This window comes from Chrysemys picta, chromosome 6 (assembly GCF_011386835.1).
Source record: "Chrysemys picta bellii isolate R12L10 chromosome 6, ASM1138683v2, whole genome shotgun sequence".
Lineage (NCBI taxonomy): Eukaryota > Metazoa > Chordata > Testudines > Emydidae > Chrysemys > Chrysemys picta.
The window spans coordinates 42,269,496-42,286,988 of NC_088796.1; the positions used below are offsets into that span (position 1 = coordinate 42,269,496).

The 17,493-nt window shown below is 39.5% G+C and overlaps 1 protein-coding gene across 17 annotated transcripts in view; it reads left to right on the plus strand.

Annotated features, from left to right (window-relative positions):
- The window catches only part of MAST4 (microtubule associated serine/threonine kinase family member 4), a 422,044-nt gene that overhangs the window by 375,000 nt on the left and 29,551 nt on the right, over positions 1-17,493 (plus strand). For all 17 annotated transcript variants that reach the window (XM_065599050.1, XM_065599051.1, XM_008170656.4 and 14 more), the window contains 4 exons: positions 3,733-3,818; positions 14,097-14,305; positions 15,591-15,729; positions 16,894-17,026. In XM_065599050.1, coding sequence (XP_065455122.1) covers positions 3,733-3,818; positions 14,097-14,305; positions 15,591-15,729; positions 16,894-17,026 — 567 coding nt within the window. The remainder of the gene's footprint in view (positions 1-3,732; positions 3,819-14,096; positions 14,306-15,590; positions 15,730-16,893; positions 17,027-17,493) is intronic.

The window sequence follows — 17,493 nt, forward strand, 5'->3', positions numbered from 1 at the left end:
AATGAGTTTGACAAGACCCATCTTGACTGACTAAGTGGTTTCACAGTTAGAGAATTCACATGGCGAGTCAGAATCTCCCAATGACGTGTTGAGCCTGAGAAAAACACATAAACACGTTGCACCAAGTCAAAGAAACTGCTTGCCTCCAAACAGCATCTAGCAGCATCATTGACAACCAAATTCAGAGAATGCAAGGAACAAAAAAGGCCCTAGGATTGATTTCCATCATTCTCCTTGGCACACCATTGTCTTTACCCTTCATATTACTCCCATTATCATAGCCTTGGCCACATAAGTTTTCAACAGATAATGACATTGTTTCAAGCTCTTGTAGAATAGTTTCAGTCATAAATGCTCCAGTCGTCTCCTTCAGTGGTACGAACCCAAAAAATGTTCTTTTATGAGCACTTCAGCATTATCGTCATCTACAGGCTCTTCCATATCCACAAAACGAATGATCATTATTTGTTCAACATGACTCACATCTAGTGTACAGCCCAGTATTATTGAAAGTATTTTGCAGAATGGGCAGCTTCTACAATTTTCTTTTTAATGGGCATTTGCTAGGATTTGAATCGGTTCATTCTGCATATTTTTTCCTAAGTAATGAACCTGTGTTTCATGATGAGTTATTTTACATAGATGCTCCTTCCTGACTGGATCAAACAAAGCTAGGTATTCAACAAATTTTTAAAAGTTTCCATTACCTGGAGTGTATGATATTTCATTTCTACCATGGCCACGGAATGCTAAATTTTGTCCACCGAGAAGTCTTACTAAAGCAATCAGACGCTCTAATATTTGTTGCCAATATTCTTCTTTTTCTTCATCAATAGTTTTTCCTTTTTTCAATCATAATTCAAGTTCTTTCCAATTTTGAAAACATTACAAATGTTCTGTACTTCTTTCATGTGAAGAGAGAATTGAAGATAAGTTTTTCCAGTCCTTCGAACCATTTTCAGTAAGTGATGTACCAGTTGCTTGATTTCTAAACAACTTGCAGCAAAAGCAAAACACGAAGTCCTTCGACACTGAATATTGTAACCAGTTTTGATTAATTTCTTCCCCATTAATGAGTTTCCTCTTGTAATGCTGAGCAGAGAATTTTCTTTTATTTCCATCCTTAGGGAAGGGAAATTCATGAACTTGTTCGGGTCCATGTTCCATGAGAATTTCCACTGTCATCACATCTGGGCCATGAAGCTGGGTCCCCATGCTGTAACTTGTTTGTAACTTCCTTATTCTTTCTTCCTTCTACTTCATTTACTTCAATTTCTGCTTGTGTCTCTGAAGGTGAATAAATTTTCTCCACTTCCATATTAGTCGGATGCTGTGAGCTGCCTTCATCCAGAAGTAAGTTTCCATCAACTTGAGTTTCCAAACTGCTTTTTTGTGGATGTGAGCTGCCCTCATCTCAAAGTAATATACTTTCATCTTGATGTTCCAAACTGCTTCCATGCGGATGTGAGCTAACCTCCTCTCCAAGTAAAATTCCTTCATCTGGCTGCTGTGAACTGCTTCCATCTTTATTTGGATTAAAGAGAAGATGTTTCAGGAAGGATCCCTGCTGTTTTGCTTGGTCCTTTTCCTTCTTGGCCTTTTGTTTACGGTACTCAGCTCCTGAGGGGTTTCTTTTTCCTCTTTCTGCCATGGAGCATTTGAATATTGTTATACTGTGGTCCTGACTGTAAGCATTATAGCGTTAAGGATGGCTGACACACCCACCACATGGTTGGCGATTTAAACCACATTGCAGCCATCCCAACATGTCTTTTCACTGCTTAAAGGTTCAGTGATTAGTAACATACACTCACTTACCTATTAAAACAGTTAATTAGAGCGTTTATACAGAAACAATATATGTCATTATTTCACCTTTTTCGACATTCTAACCCAACACCGGTTGTTTGGAAAGTAATCCCCTTCCTCACGGTTACCCGCTTGGAGTGTGACGTCAGCACTTTCGTAGTCTATTAAGCATTAACGCTATTACTTTTCTTTTATGGACCTTATTTATTACATGTGAACCAGTTATAACAAAGAAAAGTTCATAATTATACAGCCTGATAATAACTCTTAAAGATACTCACATTTTGGATTTATAATGCTGAAAGACGTTATTCTTTACTCTTTGGCACCAAGAAACACAATTTTCCATAGTATTCGTTTGATTCTTAACCATCTACCTGCGACGTATGTTAAAATGACTGTTTGACATGTATCAATTCGCGATATCTCCGCTCTACATGAATTTCCGGCTATGCGACCTTGATGTATATTCGAGTTAGGTGTCACTAGCATTGCAGCTCTTGCCGCTGGCGGATGTATTTCATTGTGGCTGAGTTATTGCTTATCCAAATTGCGGAGTGGGTCATCTTGACCCTACGTCACAAATTGGAAAAAAAACTCACTAAAATATTACTTTTTTTTGCAGTAAATAAAATATTTGACATATTAATAAATTCTCAGAAATGTAGTGAAATGAATTATAATTCATATTCTCTCCGTACGCGCACAGGAATTGAAATAATGACATCTTCGTTATTTTATTTGTATTTTTTTCATTCTTTTCATTTTTTTTTATTTGATTTTTTTAACCTCGAATTTGGTGCCCCGTTTAACTTGGCAGCATAGGCAACCACCTAGTTCGCCTATATGGATGGGCCACTCCTGGTACTGAACCATTCTTAGTGGCTGTTTCCAGTTACAGAGGGCAGGGTTAAGGTTGTGTTGTGGGAGTGGCCAAACTTTATTTTTCCTGGTTTTCAGAGATTTGACATTCTGGAAGGACATGGTGCACCATTGGGCAATCTTAACCTTAACTCTGCATTAAGGTTTTGGGTACTTAATTCTCATCTTTCCCATGTACCACAGCCCAGCTTTCTGCCTCCATTTCTTCTGGTTCTTTGGCAATGATTACCCCAGTCCCAAAATGTACTGTTTAGTCTCTGCTGCCTTTACATAATCTCCTCATCTCCAATCTCTCGTCCAGTCCAGTCCAGCCCAGTTTTCCTACCTCAGCCCTCCTCCCTAGGGAGAGGTGGGTGTTGGCGAGGGCCCCACACGCTGAGGAGCTGGGGAGAGGGTTCAGGGACTGCCATGGAGGCAGTGGGAACGTTTGTGGAGCAGGGGAAAACATGAGGGGGCAGCATGGATGTGGGGAGTTTTGGGGGACAGAACTGACGCCTCCTAGTATGCCCTGCTGCACAGCTCTGAACTCCTCCTTTCCGCCCCACTCTTCCCTGTGCTGCCCCAACATCTCTCTGCATTCCCCCTCACTGCTCTGACCTCCCATATTAGGCAATGAGTTCATCCATCCTTTGTTAGTCCATCCTGACCTATACATCAAGGACCAGATTTACAAAAGTATTCAGGCACCTGAGTGCCTAAGCAGGTTCAGTGTCTATCTGCATCCTTAGCTGGCTAAATATTTTTGTAAATCTGGCCCCATGTATGTCTGCCAGCACCCCACCACAGAGGTGGGTGGATTAACAGATGCAGAATAGCATATAACTTTCTGGTGGAATAACAGCTTGTTTCAGAGCCTTCTCTGGCCCCTGATCAGTTGAGCTGTGGCTGATTGACCAGAGCCCAAAAGAACACTCCATCATGGTTTTGATGAGCATGTTGCAGCCTGAGGGCAGTAAAGAATTTTTTCTGTTTTATATATGTCTGTAGTGTTAACTTTGTTCTCTTTTTCTTTCTTTTTTTTTTTTTTTTTTACTTAAAAAGAACTCTAATACATCAGTGAAGCTCCGGAGGAAACCTCGTGAAAGCGATTTTGAAACAATTAAACTGATTAGTAATGGAGCTTATGGGTGAGTAATCCATGAGTGTAACAGCTCTTCTGCATTTTGTTTTTGCATAATTTCCCATTATTTTTTACTGTAAACAGCAGGGAGGGGCGTGTGTGTGTGTGTGTGTGTGTGTGCGCGCGCGCCTGGGTGCTTTTCTAATTCTGGTTTCTAGTCCAAATGCATTTCCCATGTTATTACTGACAATTGTGATATACAAGAAACAATTGAGCTTTCTGCTAACTAGTGCTAGTCAGTAACAAAATCCAGCATACTGCAGTGTCTTGAATTAAGATAATGTATATTCTCACCAAACAAGATGCTTGGGAACCTGTAGAACTAGATGCCACATGAAGCTAAAGATGAAATGTTAAAATGGAGTTTTGAAGAAAATTTAAAAAGTCTTAGCTTAATATTGAAAGCAGAATTTTTTTCAAATTTTGAAATGGAGTATAATTGAATCTGTAAGAAGTACACTGTAAAATAGTGTTCTTGCTCTAAAAACATAGACACTGTTTTAAGTGAATACATAAAATATTTTTTCCCGATTGAAAATAAATTTATACCAGTCTGTTTAAACCAAAGATGCCTGAATGATGTCATACCGAGAACTCCATTGGCAGTTTCAGTTCAAGGGCCTCGCTTGCCCGGATAAAAATGGAGAGCACTCATCTTTCATTTGGAAATTCAACACACAGCGATTGGATGTCCCAGCATGCAAAGCTCTGTCTTGGCAATGCCATGCTGCTCTGATTAAGATCAGACATTGCATGATGTGCCCTGTGGTGTTTTTTGGGCTCCACCTCTGTACACAAAAGGATTAAGGCAGGTCTATAGATCCAAACTCCTGTGCTAGGAGAGGCTCAAAAAATGGATTCAAACAATTTGGGTCAACCCTACGGTTATTGAGGAGCCCACTACCAAAGAAAGTTGGCTCTATTATGGGATGAGGAGCTGTTTCCTGCTCCTGACCTCATCATGCTGATTCTAGCCCTTTCTGCTCTCAGCCACAATGTGGCAGCTGCATTATACCTCTGAGTGCTCACTGCAGAATTCCTGAATGTAAAAGAGTGAGCCACTACAGTCCACCTTCCTATCCAGTCCAGTGGATCCTCATGCTCACTTTTAATGGCTAGAGGCTTATGCTAATACGCCTCTCTGGTCACAATTAGTTATTTCTTTGTTGTGACTCATTGACCAAGGGAGTAGGAGTATTTTGGGCTGCAGCTAATTCACCCTTTATGCCAGTGACGGTCAGTCACTATAGTGCATGCAGGGGCTATTGTCTGTGCCCAGACCTGCTTACGTGGCTCAGCAAAAAGCCTGAAGAAAATGTAGCATAATTTTCATTAAAATTACATAAAAATCCAAACACAGCTCTCAGTACTCAACCTCACACAAATCATCCCCTCAATGATTTTCCCCTAGGTACCTCATTGCCCCATATTCAATTCTTGGAAAAGTCCTCTTCACAGCAGGAATCAGCTGCTGCCACCCCTGCTTCACTGGTGCATGCTTCTCTCTCCTTCCCCTGACAGCTGCTCCCTCCTTTCATCTTGTCCCCAACTTTCTCATTGGAGGAGGGGGAAGATAGGGAAGGCACTGACTTGGCTAGCAGGTGAAGAACAAAAGAGAATCTTAGCCGTTGTACCCACCCAACGTTGGAGGGATTCCTGGTGAGGAGAGGAAAAGAGAGATGGGGCCAGGAACTCTGAGCCTCCATCCAAAAGGCAAACGTTAGGAAGGTCTGTCTGTGCCTCATGCTCCTTACACTCTAAGAGCCTCAGCCAGTCATAGAGCAACATAGTGCAGAGAGCCACCTCTAGTCCAGAGCAGACCAAGTTTCATAGAACTGTAAAGCCAAAAGGGACATTTATGATCATCTCGTCTGGCCTCCTGCATAACACAGGCTGAATTTCACCCAGTAATTTAAAGCAAGTCCAATAACTTGCGGTTTCAAATGAATTCAGGCTAAAATGTGTGAAACCTTTGGGATTCACAGATGTTTTCATGAATAAACCAGTGGCTGTCAAAATGTTCTCAAGCTGCATATAATGGGACCCCACACATCACAAACTTTCATAGGAGAAATGAGTATTGTGTTCTGTTCTGTTGTATGTGGTGGTGTGAGAACCAATATAGAATAGAGTAGAGTACTGGTGACAGAATATACAAACCCCACACTGGTAAGGAAGGGCTCAAGCAGCAACTCTGGGCCCAGGTGGATTCACTCTGCCATACCTGTAAAGCATTCATGTCTTGGAAGAGGAACTCATAAGCACCTTTCTGGTTAGATTTCCACTCCGCTTTACAAGGTAGGAGGTAGATTAATTTGCATTGACATTTTTCAGGCATTTAGTGTGGTTAGTTGACTTGGCAGCATGTGATTGGTTGATTTACTGTATGTTTATTATCAGCACGTTTAAAGGGTAACATATCATTAGTACCTGAATTCCTCTTATCCTCTATAAGAAACGGAATATAATTAAGCAATAATGTCTGTTGCATCTGCGGATACAAAGCAATAAACTTCTTCATAGGCATTTATTACAGTATATTACAAGTATAAACAGCTGAAATTAAAGTTATTGTTATTATGCTACACGGATTTTTTTTCTCTTCCAATGTTTTTCCACTTCATTAACTTTTGAAGTAATCTAAATATGTGTGGATTCTGCCTGTGCTTCACTGATTTATTCTCAGGAATATGTCACTAGGTATTTTGTGATGTGGCTTGTTAATACTTGATTATGTTATTATAATATTTCATTTCTTTCAAGGATGTAGTGAAAGGATTCCTCCTGAACCAAGTGAGAAGCAAATGTTATCGAGTGCAGTGTTTTTGTTTGGTCCTGCCTTCATTAGTGAAGTGAAAGGCTTTGATGATTTGACAGCGTAATTGTTGGTCTTGGCACATTGTAGCAGAGATTAGTCAGATATGTTAAACTTCATGAGTTTAAATTTGAACCATTGTTTTTTTTAAAGTTTGAGTAAATATCTTTGCAGTATTCCGCTTTGTAACTGCTTGAATAAACTCATTTGTAGTGTAATTAAATGAGTGTATAGTAGATGAGGTATATCGGGCTTTTGGGAATGGTTGGGAATATACAAGAAGTTAAACAAGCTGTGAATCAGTAAACATGTAGGATGCAGGCCAAATCATTAATGGTTTCACAAGCTGTCTATCTTAGACGCTCTCACCAGCCAAAAGGTTTTCCTTTAATGCTCCCTAAATTTTTAATTTTCATTACTGTTCAAGCAGATTTTCTCCTAATTTTAAAATTTCAAATGGTAACATATAGGAACTCTTTGGTCCACTCACTGCAGCTGCCGTCAGCATGCCTGCACAATCAATTACATGTTACAATTAGTTTTATTAGGTGTGTAAACTCCCCATTTGGATTTGTTAGGCAGTTGCTTTAGTTTTGCATAATAGTGCCTGCTTGATATGGTGCCAATTATATCAGTTGAAAAAGGGGTGGTGAATTGAATATTTGGGATGGGTACATGCGACATACTGGCCAAGTGTCTCTCTTTCCCCACTAGTGTCTGATCTATGTAGAGTAAAAAGCCCTAATACTGCTACTAGCTAATCCAGTAATTTCTGTCAGTTGAATGGTAGAGGCTAGTATTTTTGGTGTTGAAGGCCCTAGGCTCAGTCTCCATTGAGGACATGTGCATGGTGGAGTCATAACAAAATGGTGGCCCATCAGGGATTTGAACTCTTGTGCCCTTCAGATGCTCAGATGAACCTCCCATAATAAGAGGAGTAACACCCTGGGTAAGTGTCTTGCTTCTCTCCAGTAGATGGTAGATAGAGAAGAATAAGATCCTTCTAATGGTACCAGCTACGGAGTTAGCTCAAGTAGTAGAGGCAGATACTTTTGATGCTGAAGGTCCCATTTTCAATCACTGTTAACTGTAGGGTGTGTTGCAAAGTGCTGGAAAATAATTTCTCAATCGAATGTTTCAATTACTCCCAGCCCTCCCTTTTATTTGGAATGCAACAAATTGGAACTTTCACTGAGATTATTCATTTTATAAAAAATCTAGGCAGTAGAATCATTGTTTTACACACAGTAAGGTGGGAGGAGATACTCTTAAGGAAGGTTTACACTAGAAGTGGTACATCGGCGCAGCTGCATTGGTGAGCTGTGCTGCTGTAGCGCGTCTGGTGAAGATGCTCTATGCCGAAGGGAGAGCATTATCCTGTCGGCATAATTGCTCCACCTCTGTGAGAGGCAGAAGCTGTGTCGGCAGGAGAGCATCTCCTGCCGACATAGCACCAGTGTGGACTGTGCTTAGGTTGCTGTAACTTGCGTTGCTTGGTGGAGTGTCTTTTTCACACCCCTGAGTGACATAAGTTAGATCGACTTAAGCAGTAGAGTATCAGGGGGTAGCCGTGTTAGTCTGTATCTACAAAAACAACAAGGAGTCTGGTGGCACCTTAAAGACTAACAGATTTATTTGGGCATAAGCTTTCGTGCATCCGAAGAAGTGAGGTTTTTACTCACGAAAGCTTATGCCCAAATAAATCTGTTAGTCTTTAAGGTGCCACCAGACTCCTTGTTGTTTAAGCAGTAGAGTAGACCTGCCCGTAGATATTGAGAGATGCTTTTTTTCAGCTTCAAGAACAAAAATCTACATGAAGTAGTCAAACAACTGCAATTAGTAGCAGGAGGAAAACAAAATTATTGGGTTTTATCAGAGGGGTAGTTGATCACTTAGTGTTTGGGTATCAGCGAAATATCCCTACTTCTAATCTTAAATTATTACCTGTACACTTATCACATTGACAAACCATAAATCACAGTTGCCTGGATGGTTTCCCTACATCATAGACTACAAAGCCTCAATTCTAGGGTGGTGCAGAATTCACAAATCTCTTCTCAGGAAACTGTACTTGAAAATGAAGCTGCTAGCACTTGAGATAGACACTGTAGCTTTTAAACTGCAACTATAGCAAGGAACCTCATTTTTCCCTAAGGAGTTCAAGGTTCTTTGATAAATTAGGAAACCAGGTCAAAGAGACTACTGCAGCTTCTCTAGCCTTAAGTACCAAATCTACACCAGGTTACAAAATGTGGAAGTCGTAATAAGGGCTTTAAACCAGGACTGAAGCGCTGTAGTTATTTAAGGGAAACCACATGCTCTTCCTCCTGTGGCACATTTTGAGGCTACCTTGTGCAGGAAAAGTCTTCCACGATTAACATCTGCATTTGACTAGGTAAACCTTTTGAAAATTTATTTTTAAATCTCCTTTAGCTGTGGGGGTGTATTATCCTCTGCATCTAGCCCAGCCAAGTCAGATTCCATTTTTTTCCAGAGCCAATGTTTTCAGGAAATAATAACAGGATTATTGAAGTAATTAATATTAGAGCTGAAATGAAGCAATATTTGAAAGATCATGTCCGTGATGAGACTTTTTTGGAGGAGTAAACTTTGCTTATTGTAATTAAATGTAAGATCAATAAAATATAGGATACTAGTGCAAAACTTTGTCACTGAATATAAATGCTATTCATCACAGTGAGACAGACTATGCAAGCAAACTCCAGCAGCTATGCCAAGAAGTGGATAGAAAGGAAGGTAAAAAACCCAAACCCTCAGTTCCAGAAACTAGAAGATTAGAATAATGCCATTCAGAACCAGAAACTCTGGATTGTCCAGCTGATTGAGACAAAATTCTAGTTGAATGCTACTTAGATGAAGTAAAAACAAGTGCAAAGTAAGAAATAGGTGCCCCAATGAGTCTTCTAAATATATTCTGGATGAAAAAGTATTTACCCTCTGTGCGATTGTGCCCACTTACTTAGTTTCTGGGCACCAAGGAAAATTTTGGTTTGCAAGCAGTGAATGGGGCCAGGTAAAATTCCTGGGAAGTAATGGGCCAGAACTTCCCGAGTGCTAGAAATAATAGTTTACTTGTGGTAGAATGTCTTGCTGACTTGTTGCAAATAAAGCTTATCACCAGGGATTTATGAGTGAGGACGCCCAGAATCTGAACATTCTTGTAACACCATGTGGACTCTGAATGAGCTTGTATTCCCTTCAGGGTTGACTATTGCACTGGCAGCTTTCCAATGTTGTACAGAGGAGTGTTTGATGGGCTTTTGGGATTAAATATGCATCCCATTTTACATGTTATCATGGTCTATAGCAAGGGTTTTGACCAACATATGGAAAAATGCTAAAGCAATTGTGTAGCTGTGAAGTAAAAATAAAACCTGTAAATATAGTCTCTCTAAAAGAAATATTATAGCTGGGAAGATTAATATCAAGTGAAGTGCATTTGGCTGACCCTTTAAATATGGTCAGCACTCAAAATTAGAAGCAAAAGAAGACAAAAATAGTCCATTAATTACAAAAGCGAAGGGATTTCCTGGTATGCTATCTTGGGTTAAGTAGTGTTTGTTCTCATGTTACTAAAACCTTGTGACCTTCTTAAAAAAAAAAAAAAAAAAAAAAAAAGGAAAGAGCTGGAAGAGAGAGCCAATTGTCTTATCGAAGTCAACTGGGCAGATATCCACTAAGAGGCTGAAGGCCAATTTTGTTCTCCACTCGCGCTTCATCAATCCCCTCCCATGTGATGATGTATCCCAAGTTTGATCAGCTGTTCATTTTGCACATAGATGCTTCAGCCAATACATGTGGGGACAATATTGTTTCAGCTTCAGTGCTATACATTTCAAGTAATAGCCTGTTAATCAGAAACATCTATCCAAGACAGAAATAAGCTACCACTTGCATTCAAAGAAGGTAGAAATCATGACTTTTAAATGTATCACATTGAACAGTTGAGGAATAATCTGTAGTATGCTCCAGGTTTTCCCATCTATAGCAATAACATCTCTGCCAATGTCATGAAATAATGAGACCATATTTTTGCTACTGTTAATTTATATAGCTTATAGTTACCCTCCAATCCTAGGAGAAATCTCTAAAATTAAAGGTATAGCTGTAAACTGGACCACTAGGGTGAGCTGTTCATTGTGGCTCCTATCAAGCAGCACCGCTGTGTTGTTATTAAAGGTAAGAAAAGGGAGAGAGGCAGGAAAATCAGACCTGGAAAGAAAAAAGAGGGAGTGAGATGCAGGGGTGTAGAGGATGTGGGAAGATGACCTACAATATAATGGGCCCTTCAGTATAATGTGGGACTTCCCCCTTTATTTGGTAAGCTGTTGTACAATCATAGAAGCCTACTTCAGCGGGTTCGGGGCAGATCAGAGTACAAAAGAGCATGGTACAGAAAAGAGGCCTGCCTAGGAATGTTAAGATGCAGCAGGAGAAGTTTCTGTAATTTTTTTCAGTCTTCTTGCAATGAAGTTGTGATAAGTTCAGCTTCTCAATCAAGTGTTTCTGTGTATTCCTCCCAGCCCTCTCTTCCATTCAGAGTGCAAAGACTTGGAAAGCAGCTGGCTTTCCTGATGATGTATATAGATGGTAATTCACATTACTAAATTCCCCCCCCCCTTTTTTTTTTTGAAACTGCAACAACGTTTGTACCTTTTTATTTAACTCTTCTTCCCTGGAAAGTCTTGCTATTTAACAACCATTTCAGTGATTGTTCAGCACATTTAACTACCAACTTTTAACTCAGTGCAAGTTGAGAGCACACTCAGGATTCGGATCTCAATAACTGTGGTATAGAGTCGTTTCAGGTATGCTCAGGATATTGACAGGTTGGGGGGAAAGAAACGTTGCATAACTACCATGAATTCAGTGTAATATCAGAGGAAGAAAGGAAATCTACAACATGAATGTATTTGGAGCCACTTTCTTCATTTCAGCAAGCACCAATATGTGAGAGAGAATTCCACTAGACACTTTCAAAAACCTATGTTTATCCATGTTGACACAGGGCATAGCTTCAGATATAAATACAAACAAAAGGACAAGGAGTCAAAAATGCTGCAAGTTGAGGTGTCCTCCTGTGGCACCAGCATGAAACTCAGAATACTCAGTTTCTGATTACCTGAGTGAATATGGCAGTCTGAGATCCCACGGAATTGAATAGTGAATGGTACCATGAGTTTATCTTCTTTGTCAGGCACGTGGGAATGTAAAACGCTGCACAATATAAACAATGCGTGCATGTGTTTATATACATGTACTGTCTTCTGCTCCCTATTGTTTGGTACTGCTTGAAGTTGACAAATATTTTCTGAAGAAATGTGGACTGCTGAGCCCTGTTTACATGGAAGCTTATATGGGTGCCTACCTGTGACGTTAAAGGCTGAGGTGGTGCCATAAGGAAGTGTTATATTAATTAGATAAAGGCTCTGATATTAATCATGATGATAATTTGTTTGGCAAGTCAGATACGTTTGATCTTACTAGTTCCTGTGATGTTGTCTTTAAATTTAAATTACTAGCTGCACAGCTCTATAGATTGTGCAGAAGGAAGCATTTTTATTAAGGCTCAATTTTAATAGCCTCCAATTAATATCTATTACTGCATCTTTAAGAGCTCATCTTGCTAAGCCTGGCTGAAGGGCAGCTTTTGGAGTCCATCAGGAGCGCTTCATAGGCCCCAATCCTGAAAAGGGAGTTCCTTCACAGAGTCCTGCAGAGTTCAGTGAGACTATGTATTGACATCAGAATTCCTTGGAAGATCAAGGTTTCAGGCAGGTGAAGGGGTCACTTTCCCACACATAAGATGTCAGAAGGTAACAAGAATGAGAGGGTTGAAGTAGGAAAAAGAGAGGAGGACAAAGGGACAAAATTGGTACACAGAGGCTGAGTTTGATAGGAAATGGGGACAAAGAGAAGGGAGAGGGAGGACAGCAAAGAGAGCAAATGGGAAAAGAAGGGGGTTAGATAAGTGAAAGGGAGGGTGGGGACAGAGAGGAAAATAAATATCAGGGAGTGGTGGGAAGAGATGGAGGAAGAAAAGAAAGAAGCCAACAGGGAGGAGAACTGATCTGTGGAGTTGCGTAACTAACTCTACTAGTAACTAACTCTGTTTTTTATTCCACTTGGGAGGGGCATGAAACAAGAGCAGGTCTTTGTAAAAGGCACAAAGGGCAGGGCTTGACTCACTGCCCAAGGTGTTTTCCACCTAATCATTATGATGTAATGTCTTTCAGCTGCCCTACCCTTGATTGGGGACTGTACTTTCAGAGACAATGGAAAGGATTAATGACAACCTTTTCAATCAGAGAAAACACTCAGCAGGAATAATCACAGCACAAAAGAAATAAGAAACAACTTTGGCTGTTCAGAAGGGTTTATACATTTCTCTAGTGTGGGGCCAGAGTACTCTTTATCAAAAATAGTGAGACAAAAAGTAAATGCTGAGCTGCCTTTTTTATTTAAATAATTATATCGAGATATAAGTGGGCCTCTGGGGGGCACAAATTGAATTAGAAACTACATAATCGACTTCTGCCTTTTTCTCTGCTTTCTCTTTCTCATCCTTTCCTTTCCCCACACCCTAACTGCTATGATAATTACATACTAAAAGTGCCCTGAGCAATAAATATTACAAAATAGAGGTAATGCAATGTAAACATTTTTCAGGATTTGCCTCCAGGGATTTTTAGGAAATGTAGTAATTTACATCCTGTGTCCATGCTCCAATGCAGGGGTCATGGACTGTGTGATCTTTCACCAAATCCTGGAAGCAACCAGGGCTGCTCAGATGCTGCTTTGCTTTCACTCTGCCCCCCCCCCCCCCCCCAAATTCCAACCCAGATGACAAGAAGCCCAGTCAGTGTTGCCCCAATGGAATTTCTACATATCTAGGCCGAGACTTAATCCCACATTAATATGGAAGCTAACACGGTGATCCATTTTGATGGAATCAGCCACTGCTGATCTGCCCTGGGTAGTGGTAAATGCTGATGTTAGGGACAGGGTGACTGTAACAGATGAGGCATTTTGCAACTGGCAAAGAGAGAGAGAGCTATCCCACTGAGCAGTGTTTGCCCTTCCAGGCATTTCACATATGAAACCTCATGAGAAATCCATGACTTATTGAAAATTCCCTGAAATGGAGGTTGAATCATAATTATGACACACACTTGCAAGATAGGCACTTGTCAGAATGATTTATAATATTGGCCATAGCTGTTTTTTCTCTATGAATCCTTTGCAGGTGGAAATGCCCATTTGAGCTGCGAGCATTTGTAGGCTTTATTTAGGTTTTTTAATTGTGTGTAGTTGATATGTCAATTGAGGCTGCATCTTGATCATAAACAAAACAGTATTTGGGAGCTCAGATTTGAAAGACTAGTTAATAATATATAAATAAATCTAGTCACTGACCCCTTTTTTCTCCTGTTGTTTGGGCTGTTTCAGTGCCGTTTATTTTGTGCGACATAAAGAAACCAGACAGAGATTTGCCATGAAGAAAATTAACAAACAGAATCTCATCCTCCGAAACCAGATTCAGCAGGCCTTTGTTGAGCGTGATATCCTGACATTTGCAGAAAATCCATTTGTCGTCAGCATGTACTGCTCCTTTGAAACTAGACGCCATTTATGTATGGTCATGGAGTATGTGGAAGGTAAAGTATTTGTTCTCTTTACAGTGGGAAGAAAAGTGTATTTTAGCATCAAAAAAGGAAAATCAGCCAACACAGTATTTACATTACAAAAGCTCACCTATGTGTTCTCTGTACAGTAGCTATGTACATGTACTATCTAAATCCACCAATGAGATGGCTTCATTCCCAATCGTTATCTTTTGGTGATTGCCTGTAAAATGCTTGTCTTGCAGCTCTAAAGAAAAGTAATGCTCTTTGAATGAGTTAGTTCTAATTTATAATCATAAGTGTCCTGTAACACTGGAAATTCATGTGAAAATAAAGTTAAGAAGTTTTCTTCTGCTTTTGAAATTTTCACCACTTGTGAAAATGATAGTGTATCTGAAAACAATTTACAGTAACAAGCTTGAAACATCAAAGAGACACCTTCAAGGGGACCATGACATTGAGAGGAAAGAAGGTCCAGTGGTTAGACTGTTAGCCTGGGTCATGAAAGAGAGAGAGATCCTGTGTGATCTTGGTTGGTCTTTCTGGGTGTCCATTCCCCATCTGTAAAATGGGTATAACAATACTTCTCTACCTTACAGAGGTATTGTGAATAAATACATTAAGAGTAAGAGACATGCAGATTCTATGTTGATGGGGCCATATAAATATGTTAGGTAGGTAGATAGACTAAGGGCTTGTCTACACTTACAGTGCAGCTGCGCCACTGAAGCCCTTAGTGAAGATGCTACCTACGCCAACAGGAGAGTTTCTCCTGTCAGTGTAGATACTTCACCTTCTTGAGAGGCAGAAGCTATGTTCCCAGGAGAAGCCCTCCTGTTGACCTACCACTGCCTATGCTGGGGGTTAGGTCAGTATATCTACATTGCTCAGTGGTGTGGATTTTCCAGACCTTTGAGTGACATAGTTACGTGGACGTAGTAGTGTAGGCCAATCCTAAGTCTTAATGATGGTATTTAAGGTAGTGAATCAAAATTTAGCACACCAAAAAAAATTTTTTTTTTTTTGAAAACACCTGAATCTCATTCAGGGTCTAGGATATCTTTATGCTGCTTCAGCACCAGTTTCTACTTCCTCTCCCTCTCAAGAAATAAATAAATAAATAAAAATTGCTTGTATGAAAATGTTTTGCAGAATAAACCTAAAAGACAGTATTCAAATAATGAACATTCAGAATCCTCGTTATGCAGTTGGTAAATATATGGAAGTCCACGTATGCCTGCATGTGCAGCATGCCTTAGTTATGTCTGCACCTCAAAATATAGGATACCACCTAGAACTTTTTGTTTTATATTTTCAGGTGGAGATTGCGCTACTTTAATGAAGAATATGGGTCCTTTACCTGTGGATATGGCAAGGATGTATTTTGCTGAGACTGTGCTAGCCTTGGAATATCTGCATAATTATGGAATCGTACACCGGGATTTGAAGCCAGACAAGTAAGTGTATAGAATATAACCACAAAAGAACTTTGTCTGAAAATTAGTCATATATGAAAGTTGTAATTTTGCTCTGCAGAAAATGCATGTTTGGTTATGAATATTATCCCATACATTCAGAATTCTCAGATAATAGATTCATAATATGAGTGGGGTGGTTTAGCCTTAATTATAGATGATGTGTTGATTTTTACAATCCTATAGGCAACGAGAGGCTGTAAGACTAGCATGAGAGAAATACATTTTTTCTTGAGGCCGAAATGAAGGATATAATGTTTGGCCAATAAGAGCAAGCTCTCTCTACATATACTTTGTGTACCCTATTTAATGCTGAATATGAAAACAAAATTGTACATACAAATTCTTACAAGTGTTAAATGGGTAATCTTGCCCTTCTGTCACATTTCTGCAGTATTTGGGTTTATAATACTTCATATCTTCTGTAAGTGTAAACTGCATTACAGCAGGTTGCTGAAATAAAGACAGAATCTTCCACTAATTTTCATTGTCACTTGTTTCAAAACACATTTGAATCCCAAATGAGTCTGAGTCAAAATACCCACCTGGTTCTGTGTATCTATTGTCTGCCAACTTAATATCTGTCAATTTCTTTTCTTTACCCATCTTCTCCCCTATTTAAATGAATGGCACAGTTAATTAGAGGTAGAAAAAACTAAAGCCTCTTTTTCCAAGTATCAGGGAGTAGCCCTGTTAGTCTGTATCCACAAAAACAACAAGGAGTCCGGTGGTACCTTAAAGACTAAATAAATCTGTTAGTCTTTAAGGTACCACCGGACTCCTCGTTGTTTTTCCTTTTAAAGTTAGAATCTATTTGTATGTCTTCCAGAATGCTTGCCATTTCTTCTTGTGCTAACTACACTGTCCTATATTTTTTGTGGTCTTTATGTGGATCCTTTTAAGATCCTTTAACTATTAGGTGTTCAAGCAGATAAAAATTATGGTTTGTTTAAATCCAATAACAACAACATATGTATCATACATTTGGTAACTTCCTGGATGCCTCTGTGTCTAGCCCAGTAGCTTCCTAAATTGTTTTTTAAACAGTTATGTAGTGCTGTTAAAGCATTATTCTGTGACTATAATAAACAACCTAGTACAGTTTTGGTTTATGTTATAGTAATTGAGTGTCATTCTGATTTGCAGTTTATTAGTAACATCCATGGGACATATTAAGCTTACAGATTTTGGGCTTTCTAAGGTGGGGCTAATGAGCATGACTACAAATCTTTATGAGGGTCATATTGAGAAGGATGCTAGAGAGTTCCTTGACAAGCAGGTAAGGGATGCCTTTTTTTCATTTTTACACTGAGAGATTAAATAACGCTGTATTTACCAATGGGATATGCCATAATATTATATAAGCCATTATTATTTCTGCATTGGTATTTCAGATGTATGCGTCAGAGTTACCTTTACTGGTGCACTGCAGATTGTTCCATGCTTTTTTCCCTCCTGCATTATGGTCTATTAGTAAGATGAACGATCTAATTGTGTGCAAGTGAGATCGTGAGAGAGACAAATGGAAAACTGTTTTATAAGGAATTCAGGAGTCTCAGCAGAGTATTTGCAGAACTCATGATGCATTGTACAATCAAGGGTGCTAAAATCCTAGCTATGGCCCATTTCCCTTTAAGCATGCCTCATTACCATTTGCCCACAATCTGTTCACTGTAAAAGTTACTTAAGGTAAAACCATCACAACTTTCATGTAAAAATAAAGATATGTTTAGATTAAATAAAACA